The sequence below is a fragment of the Hemicordylus capensis genome, chromosome 3 (assembly GCF_027244095.1).
Source record: "Hemicordylus capensis ecotype Gifberg chromosome 3, rHemCap1.1.pri, whole genome shotgun sequence".
NCBI classification, from domain to species: domain Eukaryota; kingdom Metazoa; phylum Chordata; class Lepidosauria; order Squamata; family Cordylidae; genus Hemicordylus; species Hemicordylus capensis.
The window spans coordinates 100,051,511-100,079,309 of NC_069659.1; the positions used below are offsets into that span (position 1 = coordinate 100,051,511).

Genomic DNA, 27,799 nt, shown 5'->3' on the forward strand with positions numbered 1-27,799 from the left:
AGACTCGACTCAAATCCGACAGATTACGACATAGAGCACATTTAAAGATCTATGCTCAGGCAATACGTGCGGCAAAGAAGCGGTTCTTTTCTGCCCGTATGCCATCTGTGAGTTCTCGTCTGGCGGAGTTGTTCAGGCTTGTGAGGGAGCTAATAAGTGCTCCCCCTTCCTTGAATCAGAATTTGGAGCCATCAGTTACCCGCTGTGGTGTGTTTAAAGAGTTTTTTGCCGATAAATCTCTCGAATTTGGGCCGACTTAGATGGAGACTCCACAATTAATTTGATGTCTGAACTGGAGGTGTCCAGCAACTCCTCTTATACGATTCAACTGGATCAGTTTCAGTTTGTGACTCCTGAGGATGTGGACAAGCTGCTCAGAACGGTGAGGCCTACCACTTGTTCTCTTGAGCCTTGTCCAACATGGCTTGTTCTATCTAGCAGGGAGGCTGTTGTGGACAGCCTGGTAGAAATCATAAATGCTTCTCTGAGGGAGGGCAGGATGCCTCCTTGTCTTAAGGAGGCAAACATTAGACATCTTCTAAAGAAGCCTGCATTAGATCCCTCAGAGTTGAGCAATTATAGGCCTGTCTCCAACCTCCCATGGCTGGGCAAGGTAATTGAGAGGGTGGTGGCCTCTCAGCTCCCGGCGGGCTTGGAGGAAACTGATTATCTAGACCCTTTTCAAACTGGTTTTGGGGCGGGCTATGGGGTGGAGACTGCCTTGGTCGGCCTGATGGATGATCTCCAATTGGGAATTGACAGAGGAAGTGTGACTCTGTTGGTTCTTTTGGATCTCTTGGCGGCTTTTGATACTATCGATCATAGTATCCTTCTGGAACATCTGAGGGTGTTGGGGGTGGGGGTGGCACTGTTTTACAGTGGTTCCACTCCTACCTCTCGGACAGATTCCAGATAGTGTCGATTGGAGATTGCTGCTCTTCAAAATCTGAGCTAAAGTATGGTGTCCCTCAAGGCTCCATATTTTCTCCAATGCTTTTTAACATTTACATGAAACTGCTGGGAGTGATTACCAGGGGATTTGGAGTGGGGTGTTATCAGTATGCTGATGACACCCAAATCTACTTCTCCATGTCAACTTCTTCAGGAGATGGCATAACTTCCCTAAATGCTTGCCTGGAAGCAGTAATGGGCTGGATGAGGGAGAATAAACTGAAACTGAATCCAGATAAGACGGAGGTACTTATTGTGCGGGGTCATAACTCTAGAGACGATTTTGATCTTCCTGTTCTAGATGGGGTCACACTTCCCCAAAAGGAACAGGTTAGCAGTCTGGGAGTACTTCTGGATCCACTCCTCTCCCTGGTTTCTCAGGTTGAGGCAGTGGCCAGGGGTGCTTTCTATCAGCTTTGGCTGATATGCCAGCTGTGTCCGTTTCTTGAGATGAACGACCTCAAAACAGTGGTACATATATTGATAACCTCCAGACTTGACTTCTGCAATGCACTCTACGTGGGGCTGCCTTTGTACGTAGTCCGGGAGCTTCAGTTGGTACAGAACGCAGTGGCCAGGTTGGTCTCTGGGTCATCTTGGAGAGACCACATCACTGCTTTGTTGATAGAGTGACACTGGCTGCCAATAGGTTTCCGGGCAAAATACAAAGTGCTTGTTATAACTTAGAAAGCCCTAAATGGCTTAGGCTCTAGGTATCTAAGAGAACGTCATCTTCATTATGATCCCCACCGCCCATTGAGGTCGTCCGGAGAGGTCCGTCTCCAGTTGCCGCCAGCTTGGCTGGTGGCCACACGCGGATGGGCTTTCTCGGTTGCTGCCCCGAGACTGTGGAATGCGCTCCCTACTGAGATATGATCCTCCCCATCTCTGACAATTTTTAGAAAGCATTGGAAAACCCACCTCTTCACCCAAGTTTTTTCTGTTCTTTAAAATTTTAAGGTTTTATTTTGTGGTGATTTTTAAATTGTTAAATTGTTTTAAGATTTTGTATATATTTTAACTTGTTTTATACTATTGTTAACCGCCCAGAGATGAAAGTTTGGGGTGGTGTACAAATGTAATGAATAATAATAATTACCAAGTTGGAAGGCTACAGGAATTGATGGAATAGCTACAGAAATATGGCAGGCAACAGAAGAAGAATCAGTCAAGGCTCTAATGAAACTATGCCAGCAAATTTGGAGAACGACACAGTGGCCAACAGATTGGAAGAGGTCAGTCTACATACCCTTACCAAAGAAAGGAGACTTAACATATTGCACAAATCACCACACAATACCCTTAATTTCACATGCTAGCAAAATAATTCTCAAAATCATCTAACGCAGATTAGAGCCCTACATGGAAAGGGAAATGCTGGATGTTCAAGCTGGTTTCAGAAAATGCCGAGGAACAAGAGACATCATTGCCGATGCACACTGGATAACTAATAAAGCCAAAGAATACCAAAAAGAAGTCAATATTTGCTTTGTTGACTACAGGAAAAGCCTTTGATTGTGTTGACCATGTCAAGTTGTGGAATACCCTTAGGAAAATGGGCGTCCCAGAACATCTCCTTGTTCTAATGAGGAACGTATACACAGGAAGCCAGTCCAGACTGAACATGGTGAAACAGACTGGTTCCAGATTGGCAAAGGAGTAAGACAAGGCTGTTTACTTTCTCCTTGTTTATTCAACTTATATGCTGAATATATACTGAGAGAAGCTGGATTGAAAGAAGATCAGCATGATTTTAAAGTTGGAAAAAGAAACATCAATAACCTGCGCTACGCTGATGACACCACTCTGATAGCTGAGAATGTGGATGAGCTGCAAGCTCTAGTAATGAAAGTCAAGGAGCACAGTGAAAAGATGGGACTATGACTAAATGTAAAGAAGACTAAACTGATGACAATGGGTACAGCAACCAGCCTCAGAACTGATAATGAAGACATTGAAGTGGTGAATAGCTTCTGCCTTTTAGAATCAACCATCAACAGTAAATGATCCAGCAGTCAAGAAATATGCTGCAGACTAGCACTTAGTAAGGTTTCAATGAAGGCCTTGGGAAGGATATTTAGATGCCGTGATGTGTCTATACCTACAAAGATTAGAATAGTTCAGACCATGGTTTTTCCCATGATACTCTATGGATGCGAAAGCTGGACTTTGAAGAAGCGAGATAGAAAAAGTATTGACGCTTTTAAACTTTGGTGCTGGAGAAGACTTTTGAGGATACCATGGAAAGCCAGGAAAACAAACAAATGGATCATAGAACAAATCAATCCAGAATTTTCACTCAAAGCACAAATGACCAGGCTCAAACTATCATACTTTGGACACATTCTACAAAAACCCAGCTCCCTTGAGAGAAGTCCATAATGCTGGGGAAAGTTGAAGGAAAGAGAAGAGGACAACCAGCAGCAAGGTGGATGGACTCGATTACGACAGCAATGAATGCACCACTGAGAGACCTTAAAGGCCGAGTTGAAGACAGATCATCCTGGAGAGAATCTATCTATGTGGTCGCTAAGAATCGAAACTGACTTGACAGCACTTAATCAATCAATCAATCAGTGTTTTGCAGAATGTAGGTATTTGCACAAGTTTCAATCTCCATCTTCAACTGCAAAGTAAAGTTTGCAGAAGTTAGTCTCTGAACTGTAGTGTTTTGGACAACCTTATTTTTCCTCCCTATAAAATCCTTTGCTAGGTGGCAACAAATGTATATGGAGAGGAAAAATATCCAGAGGAAATGCAATGTCCTAATTTAAGGAAGAAAAGCAGACCCAATAACTCATCTGCTTTACTCTTAAGCGTGTTTCAGGATCCTGGGTGTGTATATATGTATGTGTTCCAGTCCTATCAAGGGTGTGTACAGATGTGTCATAAAATAAAATTCTCAAATGAAAGTTATATTTTTGCAGAAGTATGTTGTGTACCAGGAGCAAGTGAACTCTCCAGATTGAGCTTCAAATCACTTGGTGCCAGGTGAGCTCTTTAAATGGGTTCATGTCTGGGTCACTTCACAGTGTTGGGGATATGATAGCATCCTCTTCCATCACACCAGCAACCCTTCCCTTTCTAAATACTTTGGTTATATTTCCCCTCAAAATATACTGCATGCCTTCTAAGAACGTCAGATTCTTCAGCATAATCCTTGTCTTAGCACCTAAATAAAGACATTCTGGGGTGAAAAACACAGCTGTATTATTTCTGTTGGAATATTTAGCATCAGTTTACCCAGCGTATCAGCTATGACCAAGTTGGCATCGCTTCTAGCACAATGCCATTCTTTCTTCTTTTTTCACAGTAACTGCTCCTCATCACTTACTAAATTTAATTCTGCCATAGTTCTTACAAATGCAAGCTCTTAGAGAAAGTATTCATGCTGGAATCTACATGTGTGTAGGAAAAGTTCCATGCTGCCTTTGGCATTTAGGTCTGATTCTGCTGTGTGTGTTAAATTTATTTTCAGATTTCACCTTTAAAGTTAGACTTGTCCACTTATATCTATGCTGCCAAAATTTATTTGTTTTATTTATTTAGCAATATTTTTATACCACCCACTACCAAAGTCTCTAGGAGGTTTACAGTGTAAAACAAACCAAGAATTTTAACAGTTAAAACATATAATAGATCAAATTAAAATACCCATAAAAACACACCAGCTAACTGATAAACTTGGCTGAAGAGATGTGTCTTTAGTTGTTTCCTAAAAGCCAACAGGGATGGAGCAGCCTCTGTAATGCTATTATGAAGCCTGTGAAATGCTTAGGGTTAAGGATACTTTCTAAGGTTTGTGTACACTACTATTAAGTACGGCTGTTAACTTGCTTGGTTATAGTACTGATTATTCTTTTTACAGAGCTTGGTTGCATTTCACTCAGTACTTAGAAACTCCTTCCTAGAACTGTCCTTTTTACCCAGTCCTTATCAGACTGTCATTCACCCAGTCTTTATCACAGACTGTTTTTAATCCTTTGAATCTAAAGCATCTCCTTTTGAGACTGTTTCTCACCAGACCCAAAAATCCATACCTTCTCTCTCCACTGCTAACTGCCTACTGTCACACTCTAACTGCCACTCATGATTGACAGCTTTTATGTTTTTGACCCCGGAATCTCACCAAAATGAGGCCGCTGTCAACCTTAAACATCAAACCAAGCTATTCACTATTACAGGTCGTTGACCTGTGTTTTCTTTCCCTATAAACCCTTGACTTCCTTTCCCCTACCCTGGCAGAAAAAGGTGGTTATGGCAGCAGCAGACATTCAAAGGGCCTCCCAGAGAGTTTTCATACCAGGGACAAAAAGCGGGGAGGAGTATGGTATCCCTTGAAACAGAACTCCAACCAAGTATTTTCTGGATCCCAGAAGGATGCTGTTAATCAAAAAGAATAGTATATATTTATTGTTGATTAAGAAATGACATATAATGTGCAAGACATTTCGGCTTCTGCCTTCTTCGATTGTGCTGATGGTGTTGGGGTGTGTGTACACATAAACTCATTTCATTCTACTATCATCTTACAATTAGCTTTGCTTTTAATCAGTAGTTTATGTGGAGGAACTCCTGATTACAAATACAAGGTCCTGGCAAATCCTACTGTCAGCTTGGATCCCCAAAACAACACATATGAATCACCCTCTTCTGCTGGGCCATATATGGTCACTAGCTATCACAAGCCTTCTCCCACCCCCACCCCAAATGGGAGAGGAGAAATTAGGCACACTCTCAATCAAGTACAGGTGGTATGATTTAAGAATAGTTAATTTTTCTCTATTTTTAGTAAGCATTATAAAAATTAAAAAATATCCTTAATGTATCAGTCTACAAAGGAATAAATATATATGGTATGCTGAAGTCAAGGAGATCATGGATTTTAACTGTGGCTGATGCTTAAACTGTAAGCTTTAGGACTGTAAGTTTCAGCTATTTCAGACATGTGGCACCAAAATCAAGTCTCTAACGATAAATATAATTCTGAAGAACAAAATCAAAGCCGCCAGCTAGGAGTCAAAGTACTCTGAATATAAAAGCTCCTATGAGTAGGCTAGACAATTTTTCTTTCAACCTTCTAGTATAATGATGCAGGAAAATAAATGCCTAATTAAGTATTAATACACAGCAAGGAAAAAAATAAACTCATCCTGTATTCATTATACCATCTATGCCATTAAAGGTAAAGTATGCCGTTGAGCTGGCTCCTGAGTTGGATCGTTGAGTTGGGTCGACTCCTGGCGACCACAGAGCCCTGTGGTTGTCTTTGGTAGAATACAGGAGGGGTTTACCATTGCCATCTCCCGTGCAGTATGAGATGATGCCTTTCAGCATCTTCCATATCACTGCTGCCCGATATAGGTGTTTCCCATTGTCCAGGAAACATACCAGTGGGGATTCGAACCGGCAACCTCTGGCTTGGTAGTCAAGTCATTTCCCCACTGTGCCATTAGGTGGCTATAATCTATGCCATTAGTCACTAACAAAGCCACTGAACCAGCGTACACAGCAGAAGTTTTGTGCTCTAGAGCATGCTAGGTCATCATATCTAGTGTGATTTCTCCGAAGGGCCCTGTACACCAGGATCTAGAAACCTGTTTGTTAAAAGCTTACATTCTCACATTATTGTAAATGAAATGCTGTGGGACTGCAAGCATATTTATTCTTTTACAAAGAGATTTACATAAATATTGCACATATATGTAACTGATGTTCAAAACAAGCCTTTATGTTCCTTCTTCAGGTTTTTATACCACTGAGAGCCTAATGGGCACAAAAACCGAATGATCCCACTACACACTGCAATGTATATTTTAAATATTTTAAAATATGCATATACATAACATGAAGTGGGCTACTTTGGGCATCAGATTCTGGGTCAATGCTCGGGACCAGCACAGCAATCTACCTGCGACCACTACCCCGATGGGGAATTAATGTGAAGTGACATCACACTCTTTTTCTTCTTTCTTTCCTAATAGAAAATAAAGGAACATTGAGAGATTTGAAAGTAGTAAGGAATTGGGATGTAATTCTAATGGGGTGAGAGGAAAGGAAATGGGGAGGAGCAATTTAGTGTGCCACCTCAGGCAGCAATATACTGTATTGTGAGCCAGTGCCAGGCAGTGTTTCCTCTAACAGGGATTCCCAGATGTTGACTACAACTCCCAGAATCCCTAGCCGCAATAGCTTTTGCTTGGGGATTATGGGAGTTGTAGTCAACAACATCTGGGAATCATAAGAACATAGGAAGCTGCCATATACTGAGTCAGACCCAGTATTGTCTTCACAGTTTGGCAGCAGCTTCTCCAAGGTTGCAGGCAGGAATCTCTCTCAGCCCTATCTTGGAGAAGCCAGGGAGGGAACTTGGAACCTTCTGCTATTCCCAGAGCAGCTCCATCTCCTAAGGGGAATATCTTACAGTGCTCACACATCTAGTCTCCCATTCATTTGCAACCAGGGCAGACCCTGCTTAGCTTAAGAGGACAAGTCATGCTTTCTACCACAAGACCAGCTCTCATATCCCTCTAATCCCAGTTAGAGGGAACACTGGTGCCAGGGAGGGCAGAGTTCTAGCAGGAGTCCAATGATTTTTGTTTTCTGACACAAACAATGGTTGAGTCTGTCTAAGAAAAGGCCCCTGTGTCAAAGATGTATTGGTCATCTGTGAAATAGCAATCGGGGATGACTCGTAGCTGTTTACGAGGTGCCTTTCCCTCACAGTGGGGGCGATTTTACATGACACAGTAGCAAATGTGCATTTACCATTTTTGGGAGGGGCTCAATTGAAAAGTACTCTCTTTGCATGCAAAAGGCCCTAGATTCAATTCCTGTTAAGATTAAATGAATAGATAGCAGTTGATGAGGAAGACTCTGCTCAGGACCCTGAAGATCCACTGGTAGTCAGTGTAGACATGGATTTGACTCAGGAAGAACCAATGGTTTGACTCAGTAGAAGGAAGTTTTCTGTGTGCATATGTTTTTATGTTCAATATGAGTGTATTTAAGTCTAATAATTTCAAACATTTGGCTAGGCTGGATGAGGAACTGTGTTGTGTTTTGTCTTAACTGGAAACATTCTTCAACTTTGGAGGGGAATATTCTCTGGGCTTTGCTAATCATTCCAGTAAACCCTAGTCTAGCCATGTGTGGAGGTGGGTAACTGACATGATGAGGAAAATTACTTAAAATTAGTTAAGCATTTCAGTGGGACTACTGTGAATAATTTTTCTCATCATGTCAGCTAGTGGTATTTCCAATGAAAAAGCAATATATAAATTAAAAATATTAAAATCTCCTTGCATATTTTGTCAACAATATATTTTTCTGAAACAGAATATGAATATTGTGTATATATAGCATTTTTTCAAGTTTATCAGTCATCATTTAATTGTCATGCTCAAGTAATCTGCAGAACCAGTAATCAATTGTCTTTTCTCATGGTCAACAGGGAGGATCCAGTCTCTGGAGACCAGCACAATTTTAAGAGGGAAAGCAATGAGGAGAGCTGGTCTTGTGTTAGCAAGCATGACTTGTCCCCTTAGCTAAACAGGGTCTGCCCTGGTTGCAAATGAATGGGAGACTTGATGTGTGAGCACTGTAAGATATTCCCCTTAGGGGATGGAGCCGCTCTGTGAAGAGCAGAAGGTTCCAAGTTCCCTCCCTGGCATCTCCAAGATAGGACAAGATTTTTTTACCCCATAGGACAAGATTTTTTTTATTGAACCAGCAAACTACCAAAGCATACAGTACGTTGCCAAAGCACAATTATATACAAAGTGGTTGTTTGTACATCATATATCTACAAAGATTTACACACAAGGATTTGGAAACCAACAGGGTTATAAAGTATATGCAGGCAGTACTATAACTTGGGTATGGGGGATTACAAGGCACATCAGGTAATCGGTGGGGGGGAGGTTACATCCAATGTCCATTTCCATAATTTGTCCCATTGCTGTTTAGAAGAGATACACTTGTCTTTTTGTCTTTCCCTGGCATCTCCAAGGTAGGGCTGAGAGAGATTCCTGCCTGCAACCTTGGAGAAGCCGCTGCCAGTCTGTGTAGACAATACTGAGCTAGATGGACCTGTGGTCTGACTCAGTATATGGCAGCTTCCTATGTTCCTATATTCAATCTCCTTCTTTATCTTTCTCTCATACTGGGCTTTTTGCTCCTCCCACCAGCAATTCCAGCAGATATAGGCTCCAAGCATCTGTTCACAAAGCAAGATGACATTTCTTCAGATTTCCCCAGCCTTTTATTGGTCCAAGCCACTCCAAAATCCAATAGAATCAGAGATTGGAACCTATAGATAGTGTGTGAAGCCTCTTCCTACCCAGCTGTGTGTTAACAGGAGGCTGTGGTATGGCCAAATTCAGGTGGCGAGTGCTAAAGTTAGCTTTGTGTGTAAACTAAACTAAGAGTAAACTAGTGTAATTTACAATGGACATTGTGAAAATATTTGTCTTCTTTCACCACCCTTATTTTCATTTTATTAAATGGGAACAGTGAGAGGAAGATTTCCTAATCTGTCTGTGTCATAATGTTCTCATTTCTTATAAATCTACATGATAAGATAAGATGTGTGTGTATGTGTTTTCTCTCATCAACTACATCCAACTCCTAGAAGCTTTTATACCGCAAATCCATAAACCTAACAACCCAAGATGCTCTTTTGTCTCTGGCCACAACACAGTTATGGAAAGATATATCTTATACTGATTCGCATTTACAAAATCTGGTTCATAACTTCCCATCCTACATCAGACACTTATTTTTTGCTGAGGCCTTGAATGAGTAATATGAATTTGATAATAATTAGAAGTATATTTATTAAATTTGCTGTCAGTTCACATTACAATGTTATGGATATTTATGTACCACTTTTCAACAGTTCACAATGCAATTTATATAGCAAAAAGATTGAAAAAAATAGACAAAGCATGAAGTTCTGGTTTCCTATCCCAAAGAGGCTCACAATCCAAAAAGAAACACGTGAAAGACACCAGCCACAACCATCACTTTGAAAGATGACTCTTTGTACAGTTAGCAGAGGTTATATAACACATTATGGTGGGATTCGAGCTCTCAACATGTTTCTAAGCAGCAGAATTTCCAGGGAACATCTTACAGAAGTTACCTCCACTTTGGTTTTGCTAATCCTTACTTGCAACAACGTTTACTTTTAATCAAACACAGCCTACAAATAAAAGGCACAGCTTTGGGCATGCACAAGACTCCATCTTATCTTTTTACCTGCATGCTTGAACCAAGCTATCCTTAATTAATCCAAGTGTAGGGATTATATTGATAGTAGCTTAACCAGTGCAGAGCATCTGTGTGCTAGTACTTAATTGCTGCCCTCACCCCCTCCTACAGCTCCCCTCACCTCAGAGATTTCTCCACCCTCACCTGAGCCACACTCTTCCCCCTCCTCCATCCCTCTCACCCATCTTGGTTACTCCTTCATCCCTTTACTCCATCACCCTCACCCCTGTTTGTCACAGCTGCAGTGTTGCTGGAGCCTATTGGCCAAGTTGCAGCCCCCTATCTCCAGAGACCTCTTCACCTGAGCCCCACAGGAACAGCAGCTGCAGCGGTTGACCAGGCCCTTCCTTGCTGCTGCCACCACCATGGCCATTCATTCTCCTCAGGCCGCTGACAAGCCTGAGCCAGTTTCTTGCCTGCTTCCCTCCCTCCACCAATGGCCTCAGTAGCTCCAAACAGCAGCAGTGGTTGATTGGGTCCTTCCTTGCTGCTGCCACTGCCATGACCACTTGTTCCCCTCAAGCCGTTGACAGGCCCAGGCTTGTCCCTCTCCTTTCCTTCTTTCTTCCCATCCCTTCTTTCTTTCTTCCCATCCCTTCTTTCTTTTTTCCCATCCCTTCTTTCTTTCTTTCTTTCTTTCTTTCTTCCTTTCTTTCTTTCTTTCTTTCTTTCTTTCTTTCTTTCTTTCTTTCTTTCTTTCTTTCTTTCTTTCTCTCTCTCCCCCTCTCCACCCCCATTCCTGAGTTAATTGATCTTGTTCATCTTGTTCTTCATCTAATTCACACTACGGCAGCCTCCTTCTCCTGAAGGGGCTCTTTCCTCCTTCACAACCCCTCTGTTCGCAGACCCCTGCCCACTCCTCTACAATCAGAAACATTTTCCAACCAGTAACAGTTGCATTCCAACTGACCTTAACCATCACAGACTGCTCCTCCCTATCTGCATATGGAATCCCCACTGCCCAATCAGATGCTTCTGCTCATGAGCTCTCGCAAGAGCTGCCACACATGGGATTAGCCACGGGTATGCCTTAGAGAGAATATATATATATATATATATATATATATATATATATATATATATATATGGCATACCCGTGGCTAATATATATATATAGTTATATAGTATGTGTATGTATGTGTATATACTCTGTATATATATATATATATATATATCACCTTGAATTGGATCTGGAAACACATTGGCAGCCAGTGCAGCTCTTTCAAATTAGGTGTAACATGGTCCAAGTGAGCAGTCCCAGAGAGAGCCCTGGCAGCTGCATTCTGCACCAACTGAAGTTTCCGAGTATTCTTCATGGGCAGCACCATGTAAAGTACATGCTCATATATGTTGACTGGGGGAAAGTCTTTCTGACTTGGAAATATTTCCTATAGATCAACCGACTGATCCAAGGATACAGTTTTAGAAGAAAGAGAGAGAGAACTTTTGTATATATAGACCTATGATCCTAAAATTCCAGATTGAAGTCTTGAAGTGGGGATGTTTCTTTTCCATCTGCCACACTCTTGAGAATTTCACCACGGTCAGCATTCTTTAAACTGTCACCTTGGCTCACAGTATTAATTTAAATAACAACTGTGTGTTTCTGCCTTTATAAAAGCAGAAACTGAAATGTTTGACTAAAAGTTTTAAAGCGATATCTGTTTTCATTTATACTTCAAATATAGCTTTAATATACACATCACACAATGATATTGTAAGAATCTGTCATAAAAAGTGAAATAGGAGTCTGAGTACATATTTATATTGAATATATTAATTATTTACAAATGCAGAATAGGCGTAAGAGATTATGTAAACTGACAACTTTATCTTCTTACAGGCCTTACTTCAAACTCATGATGTAGTGGCACATGAAGTTTACAGTGATGAAGCATTAAGAGTTACCCCACCCCCCACGTCTCCATATTTAAATGGAGATTCTCCAGAGAGCGCCAATGGTGACATGGACATGGAGAATGTAACAAGAGTACGATTGGTTCAGTTCCAGAAAAACACAGATGAACCTATGGTATGTACTGCTGTTAATCCTTTATAAATATAAGTGTGAGACCGATTATATTATAAGGAAATATTAGGTTGTACTGACAAAACAAATTCTAGAAATGTATTTTTAAAAGCAAAATGTGACTATAAAAAAGATGTGAGACACATCTAATCATTACAGAGCATTACAACAAAGCTACAGATATTCTTAGAATGGTATATTCAGTTGAATATTTCAGTTTTCTAATGTAAGAATGATCCTATGTTCACTCAAATAACTAATAACATTGGAAAAGTAAAAGGTTGTGTTGATTTGCTAAAAAAAGAATCTGTGTTCTAAACATTTATTTATTCATTCATTCATTCATTCTATTTATATACCACCCTTCCAAAATGTCTCAGGGCGGTTTACAACAAGGTAAAAACAATTAAAACAAGTTGATAGTTAAAATCAAACTAGAAAAAAAACAGAATAAAACCAATTAAACAATTCAAACAGCTAAAAAAAAACCCTGGAGAACCAGGGCAACAATTTAAAACAGTTTTTCAGTTATTTAAAAACCCTGGAAGGCGAGGGGTTCAAATTGAATGACATATGTTATTCAAATAGTAAGTACCCTATCTGGGAATACTTGCAACTGGCCGCATTTGCATGTAACGCCAAACTGCAGTTAAATGGGACAGAGGTTGGAATTAGTGTACGTCCGTGAAACCTACAGCTTTGCAGCAAAAGCAACCTTCAGTTTCCTTCACCAAACTCCAGTTTGAACCTTCCATTTGTAGTGAGTTTCGCTGCTCTAACCTGTGGTTTGAATGTGGCAGCCTGACATCTGAAAGAAGACACTGCCATAACCGGGGTTTCATACTGTTTCTGGAACCAAAATAATAGAGAGGGCAGCCCAGACCCACCCAAAAACGCAACTGCTCCAGGCCTGCCAGGCTTCTCTCTGGCCGCCTCTCTGAGCACTTGCCCCTCCCCACTGTCTCTGTACTCCTCAAGCCCAGCAACAGAGACCATCCCCAGCTTCTAAGCCTGTCCAAGAGAAAATTCACATTAGGGGATGCCTGCTTTCCACTGTGTCTCCTGTTCCCCCCACCCCCGGTAATCAGAACAGAAAGGGATGGGAAGGCAAGATGGGCACTGTGTGTTTTGGTCCCCAAAAATGAATCGATAAAGAAGTATGTTCACAAGCACTTGCAGTCGCAGTGGCACCATAAACCAGGCAAACTGGTATCACTGCAAAGATAACACATGACAAGGCAGAGATATCCAGGATCAAGTTTAAAAGGCAGCCACACCCCAGGAATTACTGAATGGCTCTGCTCTATTTTTTTTTCCCCCAATAAAGTTGGGGAAGGAGGACCCAGCTCTTTCCCCTTGGGTAAAAGCATGCAGTCTCTGCTCTTACTCATGTGAAGAACTGTCCAGCAGGAGTAGTATTGTCTCCAGTCATAAGAAAGATTCCTCTGTGCGATGACAGATGCTGCTCTGGAGCAGACTGCACTCTCATGAAAGTTAAAGGCCCTGGAGACACACATGCAGGCCAGACAGCAGCTGCCACCCTGCTTGGTTGCTTGACACAAGCAAGCCGCAGGGACAGCTACCTCAGCAACACCTCTCTCCAGGCAACCCTTTCATACCACCAAGGAGTAGTGGCTGCTCCGTGTGTCCAGACAGTCCCAGGTGGACAAACTAGGGGAATACGAGGAACGGGGATATATCTTTACTCTCATTCAAATTTCCTTGTATTGGACTGGTGTTGCGGCATATGCAGATTGGCCACTGTAAGGAATGAAGGGAGGGAATGGGCATTTAAAGGGATTTAAATGTCATTTCCTTGCTGAGGGTGGGCTGTTCAGAGCAGTCCTGAAAAGGCACAATGGCTGCCACCCTGCGGATATTCTGACGCCTTGTCCACAGTCTGGCAACACGAGTGCTACGGAGCTTGCTGGGATGCAGCCTAGGCTGACCAGGAAGACTTGAGTGACTTCTGTTCCTGATCTGGAAGTTGCCAGGCTACAGTTGGATGAACGTCTGCAATATGATTCACGGTTACAAAAATTAACCTCAAGTTCATCTACCCGCGGTTTGCCATTACATGCAAATGCGGTGACTGTTTTCTTCTGTGATCAAACTTTATTCAGAACATTACTTGACAAGCAAAAGAGAAAACATAGAATTATTGCTTTACAAGCATAGTATGACAGACTGTTACCTTCAGAAGAAGAAGCAATTCACAGAATGTAATGTCGTTCTAAACGTTATAAACATCTGGCTTCCTGAATCTGTTAATATATTTAAATATAAAAATAAGGGTTTTTTATATTTTAGCTTAATATTTTAATTGTGTATTTCTATAGTCTTGTTTTAATTTTTCTGTAAACCACCTTGGGATTGTTTTAATGAAAGGCGGTATATAAATTTAACAATAAATAAAATAAATAGAATTGGCTATTATTTGAGCTGGTTTGAACGCTACATATTTTTCCCACCCAGAATAGTTTGAGCAACCCTGAGGATGCAGCTGCATGGATGAAGCAATATCTGGGTTGGCTTGTTCCTGTTTAATTTCCTGGCAGCAATTTGTAGATGTGTAGTGGCTGCAAAAAGTATCACTAAGCATATAGAAATTAGTGCTAGGAAGTAACAGCTGTAACTGGAGATATGCTGGTTCAAACATTCATTTTCCTACACTGCTTCATCCTTGGGGATACTCCATGTAGACAAATTTCCAACAGCTTAGTCTCTTTTTTCCTGTTTTCTGAATTATTTAATTTCTTTTACTAGGGAATCACTTTAAAAATGAATGAGCTGAATCACTGCATTGTAGCAAGAATTATGCACGGAGGAATGATACACAGGCAAGGTAATATTGATACAAGAAAAAATTGGCAAAACATTGATATGGTATTCTCCAGTTATGCATTTGTCATTTGGACTTAGTAGGTTCTGGCCCAAATGACACCCAAGTATTTTAAGCCAGGAATTGCTTATGAGCTATTTGTTCTATAGTTCTCAGTTCTAGCTACTCCTGTCACTTGTGTGCTTCAAGAAACATCATCATGCAAATGCTTGATTTCATACTGAAATGGGCTGAATTCTTGTAGACAGTGTGTCAGCAGCCAGATTTTAGGGATGCAAGTTAGGTGCAAGCCAGCTAAGTTAATAAGTAGATGGTGGGTGATTTGTCATGACTTTTCTTGCAACTTTTCTTCTAAGCATTGCTGTTAGACTCGACTTTTTCAGGGAGTCAAGCACTTTAGCCCTATTATCAGAATCCCTGATTTGAGACCTTGGTGCCTTACACAGAAGATTCTTTGAATTATACCTTCTAAGGAAATTTCGGCAAAAAAAATGGATATGTTGTGTAACTGAGGGTATTTGAGGGACCGCCTGCTCCCAAGGGTTGCTGCCCGCTTGACTAGGACATCTGAGGGGGCCCTGCTCCAGGTGCCGACAATGAGGGAGGCCCAGCTGTCGTGCACTCGGGACAGGGCCTTCTCTGTTGCTGCTCCTAGACTCTGGAATGCTCTCCCGGTGCCCATTCGTTCCTCAGACTCCATCACAGCTTTTAGAAAGCTTTTAAAGACTTGGCTTTTTACCCAGGCTTTTACATAATCGTGTTTTACTGCTGTTCTTGTGTGTTTTTTATCTGCTGTCTTGTTTTTATGTATGTTTTTAGCTTGATGTTTTTACTGCTTTTATTGTATGTTTTAATTTTTGTAAACCGCCTTGGGGTTTTCTTTTAACGAAAGGCGGTATAAAAATGTAAAAATAAATAAAAAATAAAAAACTGGCAAGAACTTTTAAAAAGTAAATGTTACAGTTGGACCACAAGAAAGCATTAGGGGCCACACCTGATAATACTTTATTACCCTTCTCTTTGATATATACAACACTACGATGTTGCACAGAAATGAATACATCTTCATGTATCTTAGATTGGTAGTCCTTTTCTGAGACCTGCAAACATTTGCACCCACTCACTACAGACCAGTGAAACAGCTCATGTAAACAGGTGCACTAGTCACCGGTCACACATGGAGTTTAAGCTCTTTACTGATAACATGTATAAATACTGATAAAATGGAGATGGTTGGACTATTTTAATATTGATAAAATGGAGGTGGTTGAACTATTTTAAGTCATATATCTGCATATGTAATAGGAGTGTGTGTGTGAGACAGAGACAGACTCTGATTTGTTCCACAATCCAAAATTGTGGATTGTAAATCCCATCCTTCTTTTCAAATGCAATATGGTACACTACAGAAGTATGGTACACTACACTACACTACACTACACTAATACAACACTTACTATGAGTTTTGTTTTTACCTCCCATCTTCAGAAGTCCATCAAAAAGCAGGGAAAGCATATTTGTAAAGCAGGAAAAAGCACTATTTTGATGATTATTCATTGCTGGCTCTCTTAGTAACTCACTACCCCAACTAAAGGAATCAGCATTGCCATGTTTAATTGATCAGATCTGGTGCATTTAATCTTCCTTGCTTTTTCCTTGGAAATAATTTTACTATTTCCCCTTCCCCAACTACAAATTTATCAACTAAATCTTGCTCTTTACATGACATTGCATAGTTCATCATTCTAGGTAGAGTACCAAGTAGAAACAAAATCTTTGAAAATACATAATCTTTATTGATGCTGTGTGCCTAAGCCAGGGGATGTCTGCTTTTTGCCAACATTTTAGGTCTGCTTCAACCTATTGTATGAAAAATAAATAATTATTTGATTTAATGTGAACTGGAATGACTACATCTAAGATTTGTAATATTTTTCTCAGGCTTGAAAACATTTGCATCTCTTAGCTAAAGAGCTACTAAATTGTCATTATTGGCAAGATCTGGCTGTGCTCATTAAAATAATAATGTAGTAGATATGTAATAATGTAGTGCGTTGAAAGTAAATTCTTTCTTGGCCTTTTTATTTTTAATGTAAATGAAATATTACTTAAATATAATTTAATATATGTATATTTGTATTTTCAATCCTTATTCATGGGTCCCTTATACCATGTCATCTTGTTTTGCTACTTTCATAGGTACACTTCATGTGGGGGATGAAATTCGGGAAATAAATGGAATCAGTGTAGCAAATCAAACAGTGGAACAGCTGCAAAAAATGCTTGTAAGCATTCAAAAGATTATTTCAATTTGTAGAAATAAAAATGTATTCCACTTTTTTCTGCTCAATAAAAATACTGGAATCCCAAACCGGGTGAACTGTGTGTCACCTCCAGCATTAACTGACCATGCTCAAGGTCCTGTTTTTTTAGAGGATTTTTGCTTCTCTGGGATCCCTCTATCCAGCCTCAAGGATGTTTGGATATTTGCTGTTCTTGTTCTTTTTCTGACTTGCTTGCCTCACAAAAGTGGTATGTGATGGACTATTCTCACTAAAACTGTACATTTTTTCCTTAGGATTGTTTGGATTACGCCCCCCCTCCCCTTGATTTAGGGATACTCATAATGACATGTTTTGAGACTTCCTGTACTATAGCATTCTACGAAGATCTCCTTTTTCTCTGCTCCTCAAAAGAAGAGTCCCAGCTTAACAGCATGGCTGGTCATTCAGATCCATTCATTTGATGTTTGCACAAATAATAATCAATGTTGGTTATTTATTTTATTTATTTATTTTTACATTTATATCCTGCTCTTCCTCCAAGGAGCCCAGAGCAGTGTACTACATACTTGAGTTTCTCCTCACAACAACCCTATGAAGTAGGTTAGGCTGAGAGAGAGAGAGAAGTGACTGGCCCAGAGTCACCCAGCTAGCATCATGGCTGAATGGGGATTTGAACTCAGGTCTCCCCAGTCCTAGTCCAGCACTCTAACCACTACGCCACGCTGGTAAGGAGCAGAGTTTAATAGGTATTTAAATGACAATCCTCTATTTTTCATTAAATTAAATAATAATGGGGAAAAATTACATGTCCTAGGATCATCTGTTGCAGAGATTAGCCAGACACATATTCATAGTCTGTTGTTATATAGGTTTAGATAGTAATTTATATATTTTATTCAGGACAGGAGGCATGTCTTCACGTAAAACACTCAACAACATAATCTTAGTAGTAATACTAAGCACAGAAGGAAGTTGTTTTTCAAAGCTTTCTGTTAAGCAGCTTTCATTTGAAAGATTTGATTATCCATCTCTGGCCTATATGCCCACATTTGTTGTTCATAAAATGATCGCATTCTTTGAAACCAATTTCTTTGGGGGGTTTTTTTAAGGAGTAACAGATTCCTTGATTATGACAGAGTTTTAGGTGCTGTGTAAATAAGTCAACCTTGGTTTTCACCTAATAATTGTTACAGGACTAATTTAGCTTAGTGCCCGCCCCCCATAAATGGCTTCTTTACTATATTTAAATTATTCCTTCTGCAGTTAATATGTAAATTTAAAAGGGGCAAATGTTTCTTTTGCTACGGTAACTAACATGTAAATAACATGAATAAAGTTGAAATCATGAAGACAGAAAGTGGTTGTTTATCCAAAATATGTCTAATACAGATTTCTGAAAACCTTTCATGATTATTAACCTTGTAGCACAAACTTTTTTGTTTCTAAGTGCAACCACGTGTCTATCTTAGACATTCTAATTTGTTTCTGAAGGTGAATTTTTGCAAAAACTACTGGGGTTGTCTGGATTCCTTGAAATGTTACATGACTTTGTGTACTCTGTTTTATAAAAACAAATACTTTATTTTCTCCAGAGGGAAATGCGAGGTAGTATCACCTTCAAGATTGTGCCAAGTTATCGCACCCAGTCTTCATGTGAGGTAATGCCTTTAATGGATTATTCTCTTTCCTGTCAGTACTATAACTAACTGCCTGCTGATGGCTGAATGTTATTGCTTCCTGGAAAATTGTTTCTGCCTGTGCTGTTAGATCACGCACACCAATTTTAAAACAAAGATAACGGAACAGAGGAGTAAGCTCTACCCACCTACTGTGTCTTCCTCCTTTCATATTCATTACATCAGCTCATTAAATACCCCCAAGCAGCCTATAATGTGAAAAGACCTTACAGTGTGTCTAAACTAAATCAGATAAGAACATAATTAGGACATTGAGTGGTTTTCAAGTGTTAATGACTACTTCGGGGACAAGAGCATTTAATGGGGAAAACAGAACTCGGGGTCTGACAATTTCTCCAAGAGTTAAAATCCTGCAAGTGAAATAGCAGATACATGAGGGATACAACAAGATATTACAAAAAGACTGATGGTTAAAAATACAAAGCATGAATGCTTAAAAACTTAAAAAGTAAAGGAAAACATATATAGATAAGAGAGAACAATTCTGGCTTGTGGAACAAAATAATCAAGTTATGGACCCAGTATGGATTGCATCCATTAAGAAAGTTAAGCATTCAGAGGTTATACAAATAAATTAGGAGAAAGGATCCTACAGTTTACTTGAAAGCAAGATGATAACCAATTATTGGGAAAACAATACATTTTGATCTAAGGACCAGATATTCTCATAAAGAGGTGTAATTAGACAACTAAATAGGAAAGGAATATAGAGCTTAGTCTCTGGAAATGATATGTCCGGTTATGATATTCTTTAATCTAGCTAGAGGACAGCAAAAGTACCAGATACTAGAAAAACCTACATGTGCATGGTACTGATATTGGAATAAAATGGTGTAATAATATCTATTTTATATTTATCCAAGTAAAATAACCAATATGGATTTGTCCAGAGTAAACAAGGCCATACCATTGAATTCTTTTTAAACAAGGTAACTAGGTTGAGGGATGGGGATTGATGGAGGATGTACAGTGGGGTTGTGTGAAAGAACCCTTCTCTGATTCAGGGGTCACCTCAGTGCTTTGGAGGAAATGCTGCTTCACTTTGGCTAAATTCAGAGCCAAAATTTCAGCCCCTCCCCTCTGTCTCACTACCCTGCCCCCAACTCCTGTAGCTACTTACTGAGCACAGGCAGTAGACAGACTGATGTTATTTTTGTTTTTATCTAAGTGAAGCAAGGTGCTGTCTTCCACAAAATAATTTTAAAATAACTTAACATTTTACTTCCCCACCCACAATCCATGGCAATTACAATTCTTGGGAATTGTAGTCTTTTCTGGGACTGCAGTGATTGCTACAACCCCAGAGAAGACTGAAGTCAAAAGGAAACCTTGTGCTTTTCCCAGGACTGCAGAAAGAAAAACTGCTTCCCAGAATAATCTTAAAATGAGGACATAGAATATGCTGATATCTTGTCATATTCAGATAAAAATTAAAATAAGTGTCCAATAAATACCCACAGGGGTCAGGGGAGGGTTAAAAGGCAGGGTAAGGGGCTGAAATGGCAAATTGCTTTGGAAGTGAATCAACCCAGTTTAGCTGTGATTGCTTCTGTTAGGACCAAACTAGCAGTGTGCTGGTTTAGTCTGGAATCAAGGCATTGGTGGCCAAATTGAATTGGCCACAGAAGCTTCACACAGTCCTAATAGAAAATATAATATATCAAAGACTGTGTGTTCTAATCTATATTAAGTAGATTTCTTCTTGGTGGAAAATTTAGCTTCTTTGGTTAGATTCTACCTGGTAGGAGCCTGGCACAGCATAAATCATATAAGTAGAATAGAAACTTGCCAAAGGAGAAGGAAAAGTGAGGAGAATGTGCTGGAAGTTGTTAGGTTATTGAATGTACTGGAAGTTGTTGTCTGACAGATCAGTGACTGCTCTTTGGCATTTGCAATTCCAAAACTGTAAATGTTTACTTCAATCTATTTTCTTAATGTGTAAGAACTGGGCTGTAGTGTAATTTTCGGCAGCAATAAGAAATCTTAATAAATATTGAGTCACTGAGATATTTAACAACATTCCATAGTGTATATGTGGTTCTGTGCAACTGTTGTTTATTTTGTTGATTATGTAATAAGTGGGAATTCACAGGGACTTACCTTGGATTTTGTGGTATTCATACTTTTAATAAGGCTTGGATAGAGTAAAGTATATTTGGGGTACAAATATACCAGGAGAAAATGTTCATCTAGAAAAACACAGAAGATAATTATCCGCCCTGAGCCATTTTGGAAGGGCAGTATATAAATAAATAAAATAAAATAAAATAAATAAATAATGTGAGGAAAAAATAACAAGTCATAAAATTAAAGCAATGACAATTAAAATATGACAATTAAAAGAAAATGCAATATGTGCAAAGGAATAAAAGAATACTGCAAATAGGAGTGTAATCTAATTGCTGTCCTTAACTGCAAAAGATGGGAAACAGGTAATGGATTTTAAATGGAAGGAAAAATGGGTTGAATATTATGAATATTCTAAATACAGATCAACCAACCAGACACATTATTAGGAAGGGGATGGAAATCTATAAGTGTGCTAAATATCTTCAAGAGATTATTTAGATATAACTCTGTTTTGAGCATAGTTCAGTTGCCTCTAAAAAGTATTTCTAGTTCTAATCTATAATTTTGTGGTTCCTCAGTATGAAACTATTTAAATAACTTTTCCAAAAGGACAATGTCACTTCTTAAACTCAAGCGGCTTGTTTTCTCTTTGTCTCCCATGTAAAATGTTTTCAGTTGCTTGTTTGGGTTTGTTGACAATTAAAAGAAGATGATATATCTGTGTAAAACATGCTTTGTCAGATTTGTTGTGATTAAATTCATTTTAAGGAAGGATGTTTTTCCTACTTAGCAAACAAACTGGGACAAATACTATGTAAGTGATGTCATACTTCAAAATACTGCATGCTCAAATGTATGTTCCTATATGTGGATTTGGTAGCATGATCGATTGCTAGTGTTCAGATAAACAAAAAGATCAAATTCCATTTTAAAGGGCAATTTCCTCATTTTGGAACAGAAATGTAATATTTGCAGCAATCCATTTAAGCCAATTCTCAGTACTTCTGCAAACGATTTCTCTTTGTCAACACAATGTACAGCATACAAGAAATAGGTAGAGAGAGGCCAGCCTGCTTTGGAATTTCTTGCTGTTTGTCCCTTTAAAACCTGTGTAGAGGGTTAGCAGAATGCTCTCTCAGTGACAGCCCAGCTACAGTCACTTTCCCCCCATCACAGAGCCCTTGGTAGGTTCCAGACTTTTGAACTTGTATGAAAGGTAAGCAGAATGCTCCCTCAACAAGAGCCCAGCTGCAATCACTTCCCCTATCTTCCCTCCCTCACCCTCTTTAAAACAAAAATGGTGTACACTCCTGTGCAGTAGTGCAGTTTCCAGAGACTTTTAAAGAAACAAAATAAAAATACTCACAGAATGACATGAGGATAAGGAAGTTATCATATCACATTACACACTACACTCAATAGGTACCCTTGGCATGTTCATAACAGTTTCCTATGGCAAGTTCACTGCTACTATGAAATACCCCTTTTCCCCAGGCACAAAATTCAGCTCTTTGTGTACTTGGTAAATGTACCATTCACTCCCACTGACCCACCCCAACATGCAAAGGGGGGGGGCAAATATGTATAGTTTCATTCAAATGAAACTATTCATATTGTATAGTTAAGCAGATGGGAAACAAATGCACATTTTTCTGTGGAGGGTGGGAGCAAACCCTGAATGTCCAGAAGGGCTGTAGGATAAAATGTAAAATCCATCTTAAAGCATTTCTATGCAGAGAACTTTTTTAAAATGTCCGTTGTAATTCATTATTAAGCAGAGATAGGTATAAGGTGAAACTGTTCAATATTCTTTACTGGAATAAAAAATTCATAATCATCGCATAGATGCACCATAGAGCCATGTATCTGAATGTATTGTGCAAATGATTGAATACTTTGACTAGTCAGACATTGCAAAAGCTATCCTGTTTCTAGAATTCTCAGGACAGGCTTTAGATTTGGATACTCAGATTTTTGGTGTCATTTTGCTAGAAGCTCACTTGTATCTGCAACAAATGAGAACAAGAATGAAACTATACATTCCTTCAAATGAAACAGTGTAATTAGAGCTTTTTGATTCAAGCACAGGGAATGAAATGCATTTATTCTCTTTTGATTGCTTTCTTGCTCTTTTTGTATTCCCTTTGATTTCTATAAAAGTCTAAATTTCTAATATGTATGAAAATCTTGTTTTTTAAAAAAAAAATCACCTCATGCTGTGTACCTCCACATTAGAAACTGGAAGATCAGCTGCTAGTTACTTTTATTTATTTATTTTCTTTAAAAGGGGATACAAATGGTGTAATATAATTGTGAAGGTTTTGTTTTTTCCATATTTCTACTATTTCTGGAAATTTTTGAATCAAAATTTGAGGTTTGATTTTTAAAAAGACAATTCCAGAAAGTTTGAGAACACCTAGAATATATTTATTAAATTTATTTATTTAAAATGTTTATACCCTGCCCCTCCAGTACACTACTACTCGGAATGGCTAAATAATATATGCATTATTTAGCAAATTATCAACACTAAGACTGGGTTACAAAGTTCTACTTTAGGTATGCCTAAGATGGTTTTTCCCCCATTTAGATTAAGTCCACTATGCCATATTGCAAACTACTTTTGAAAGCCCTCTCAATTTCAAAAACAGCTGTCCATTGGAGGTAGTGTGCAAATTTTTGTCTGTTCACTCAACTGATATGTAAAATAGGCCCACCATGCAGTTAAACTAACTCATGAATGAAGAGAATAATCTAGACAAATAAGAAATATTCAAATATATATATCCGTAGTAGTAGTAGTATTCATATTATTTATATTCTGCTTTTCAACAAAAGTTCTCAAAGTGATTTACATAGCAAAAGAAAAGAGAAGATGGCTCCCTGTCCCAAAAGGACTGACAATCTAAAAAGGAGCACAAGGAAGACACCAGTAACAGCCACTGAGAGGGATGCTGTTCTGCGTTAAATAGGGGGAGTTGTTCTCCCCCTGCTAAATATAAGACAGCTGCCGCCTAATGGCACAGCGAGGAAATGACTTGATTATCAAGCTCAGTAAAGGAACACAGCCCCTCTAAAAAAAACAAACTGTGGCACCATTAGGCACTGTGGAAAAGCTTACATTTTATTTTTGGGTAAAAATAAAAAGCCTTTGTCTTTACCTCCATTACTGCCTCCTCCTCCCACCAGCCCTCATTCTTCCCTCACCGCCTCCATTGCCGCCACCTCCTTCAGCTCCTGACTGTCCCTGTCCCTGCCCCTGCCACCAACTCTTGTGGCACAGGCAGAGAGGAAAGAAACAGCCCTCCAGTGCACCCAGCCTGCAGTGCAAAAACCGTCTAATGGCTTTTGCATTGCAGGCTGGGCACACTGGAAGTCTGTTTCTTTCATGGCAGGGGCAGTCAAGAGCTATAGGAGGAGAAGGAGATGGCTGCAGTGAGGGCAAAATGAGGCCCTGCACAGGAGCAGGAGGTGGAGGGACAGGTTGAGGGGACCTGGCAGGGATTGAGGGCAGTGGGCTTGTATTCCTTGAACACCCTCAAAGACTGCTAGATATTCCCGTCTTGACCCACTTAAGAGGTTGTATTATGGTAAAAGACAGCCATATATTAGGCCAGATTCCAAGAAGTTTGCATATTACTTTTTCATGCATTTGCAGTATGTACAACTACCATTATCTACAACTACCTTCAGAAGCCATTTCCAGTGTAATGAGGTTATGCATTTTACTTATGGTGCATTCCACAGTCCTTCGTATTGTAAAATGTGGTCTGGATCACCCACTTTTTGATTATTCTAACTTTATACCAATAACTGGAATGTGATTGCAGTGCAGACATTTTATCTCACACATGTGTGATTGATCTCCCAAACAAACTATGTGTTAGTTTGAAAATAATCGGAGTGAAGATCTGGCTTTTTACAGTCATAAGAACAGTTCTGCTGGATCAGGCCCAAGGCCTATTTAGTCCAGCATCATATTTCTCACATTAGCCCACCAGGTGTCTCTTGAGAGGCCCACAGGCAAGAGCTGAGGGCATGCCCTCTCTGTTACCGTTGCTCCCTTGCAACTGGTATTCAGAAGCATCTTGCTTCTGAGGCTGGAGGTGGCCTATACCCACCAGACTAGTAGTCACTGATAGACCTGTCCTCCGTGAATTTGTCTAAGCCTCTTTTAAAGCCATCCAAGCTAGTGGCCACCACCAGTTTCCATTGCAGAGAATGCCATAGATTAATTATGCACTGTTTGAAAAAGTACTTCCTTTTGTTGGCCCTAAATTTCCTGGCCTTCAGTTTCATGGGATGACCCCTGGTTCTAGTGCTGTGAGAGGGAGAGAAAATTTTCTCTCTGTCCACAGTCCATGCAGAATTTTATACACCTCTGTCATGTCTCCCCATAGTTGTCTCTTTTCCAAACTAAAAAGGCCCAGATGCTGTATCCTTGCTTCATAAGGAAGGTGCTTCAGGCCCTTGATCATCTTGGTTGCTTTCTTCTGTCCCTTTTCCGGTTCTACAATGGCCTCCTTAAGATACAGTGACCAGAACTGTATGCAGTACTCAAAATGTGACAACACCATACATTTGTACAAGCATTTTAATATATTTGTGTTTTAATGTTGCATTTTAATTTTAATATATTAATATTACTTCATTTAATATAAAAAGAATATTTTTATTTTCACTCCCCCTCCTAATGATCCCTATCATGGCCTTTTTCACAGCTGCCACACACGGAGTTGTCCACCATGACCCCAAGATCTCTCTCCTGGTCAGTCGCTGACAGCCCAAACCCCACCAGTGTATATGTGAAATTGGGGTTTTTTGCCCCCTCATGTATCAATTTACACTTAATTAGACTGAACCACTTTTGCCATTTTGTTGCCCACTCATCCAATTTGGAGAGATTATTTTGGAACTCCTCACATAGGAACATAGGAAGCTGCCATATACTGAGTCAGACCATAGGTCCATCTAGCTCAGTATTGTCTACACAGATTGGCAGCGGCTTCTCCAAGGTTGAAGGCAGGAATCTCTCTCAGCCCTATCTTGGAGATGCCAGCGTGGGGGGCAGGACTTGGAACCTTCTGCTCTTCCCAGAGCAGCTCCATCCCCTAAGAGGAATATCTTACAGTGCTCACACATCGTCTCCCATTCATATACAACCAGGGCAGACCCTGCTTAGCTAAGAGGACAAGTCATCCTTGCTACCACAAGACCAGCTCTCCTCTCCTCACAATCTGTTGTGGGTTTCACGACCCTAAATAGTTTAGTGTCGTCTGCAAATTTGGCCACCTCATTGCTATTTATTTATTTATTTATTTATTTATTTTTTAGCAATTTTGTTCTTAAGTGATTTGTTGAGTTTTAGTTTTTCAAGACAGTTTAGAAACATCTTCTCTCATCCAAGCCTGAGAAGCTCTGTTCTAGAGTGGGTATTTGGTCAGTATCCTACGCTGTGAAGACAGATGCAAAGAACTCATTCAGCTTCTTTGCATTCTCCTTATTCTCCTTAATAATTCCTTTCACTCCTTCATCACCTAAGAGTGCAACTACCTCCCTGGTGGGTTTTCTGCTTCTGATATATTTAAAGAAGTTTTGTTATTCCTCTTAACACTTCTAGCTATATGCTCCTCAAACTCTTTTTTGCATCCCTGATTGTCTCCTTGCAATTCTTTTGCCAGAGTTTATGTTCCTTTCTGTTTTCTGAAGGAAGTCTTCCCTTTTATAGCTTCCCTGGCTCTACTTCTTAGCCATGCTTTCGTCATCCTGAACTTGGGTCCACAAGTCTCAATAGCTGTGCTGCTATTTCTTCTGCTCGTGCAAGCATCAGAAGAATTTTACATCCTATCCTGGTTAAGAACAAGTCAAGATTGCTTGTTATATCCAAACCGAGCAGTCCTGGCTTATTGTAACCAGAGTTCTATAATAATGTATAATACCAAAGCAACTCTCCATTCTCCAAGTGTTAAGGCATATGTGTGCGTGCATGCATGCAAACTAATCTGGATTACATTAGGATTTACTCTTTTTCTTTGAGAGAATGTAAAATTTCTAGCTTGCAATCAACATGTTAGACCATGATTTTGCATAATATCCAAACTCAGCTGCTGTGGTTAGAACATGCTAGCATTTGCTGGATTCATATTCAACAGCAAACCTTGGTTTGTTTTAAACCAGAAACATCATCATACTTAGGTGGAGATTATGGAGCCGGTTTGGATGATCCTTTTCTGACCAACGTAATTAAGAGGGGGGTCACCAGGAGCATGCTCATCATGACATCCTTTCCAGATGACCGAACATCCCTCTGGTTCATTCTGTTGTTACTTGGGGGGAGGGTGAATTGTTCAAACTGCCATTCCAGGTACAATCCAAATATTCCTAGTATTTGGAGCACATGGAGAGCAGCAGTTTGAACAATCTACCCTCCCTATGCAATAAACAAATGCACCAGGATGTCATTGGGATGTTCACAAAAGATGTCATGACTTATGCTCTCAATGCATCCCCCTTTTTAATCTCATGGGTCAGAAAAATATCATTTGAACTGGCCCGTACCATACTTTAGCCAGATTGCTACAAGTGCATCTCATCTTTGTGAAAACGTGAATATTTTGGAAGGGCGGTGTAGAAATTGAATGAATGAATGAAT

At 39.7% G+C, this 27,799-nt stretch overlaps 1 protein-coding gene across 27 annotated transcripts in view; it reads left to right on the plus strand.

Annotated features, from left to right (window-relative positions):
- The window catches only part of CASK (calcium/calmodulin dependent serine protein kinase), a 402,451-nt gene that overhangs the window by 302,665 nt on the left and 71,987 nt on the right, over positions 1 to 27,799 (plus strand). For 14 of the 27 annotated variants that reach the window (XM_053305465.1, XM_053305457.1, XM_053305462.1 and 11 more), the window contains 4 exons: positions 12,068 to 12,256; positions 15,020 to 15,098; positions 17,295 to 17,380; positions 18,973 to 19,038. In XM_053305465.1, the coding sequence (XP_053161440.1) occupies positions 12,068 to 12,256; positions 15,020 to 15,098; positions 17,295 to 17,380; positions 18,973 to 19,038 (420 nt within the window). Of the gene's footprint in view, positions 1 to 12,067; positions 12,257 to 15,019; positions 15,099 to 17,294; positions 17,381 to 18,972; positions 19,039 to 21,937; positions 21,962 to 27,799 lie in introns of all 27 variants that reach the window. The other 13 variants (XM_053305461.1, XM_053305452.1, XM_053305453.1 and 10 more) reach the window with 1 other exon arrangement.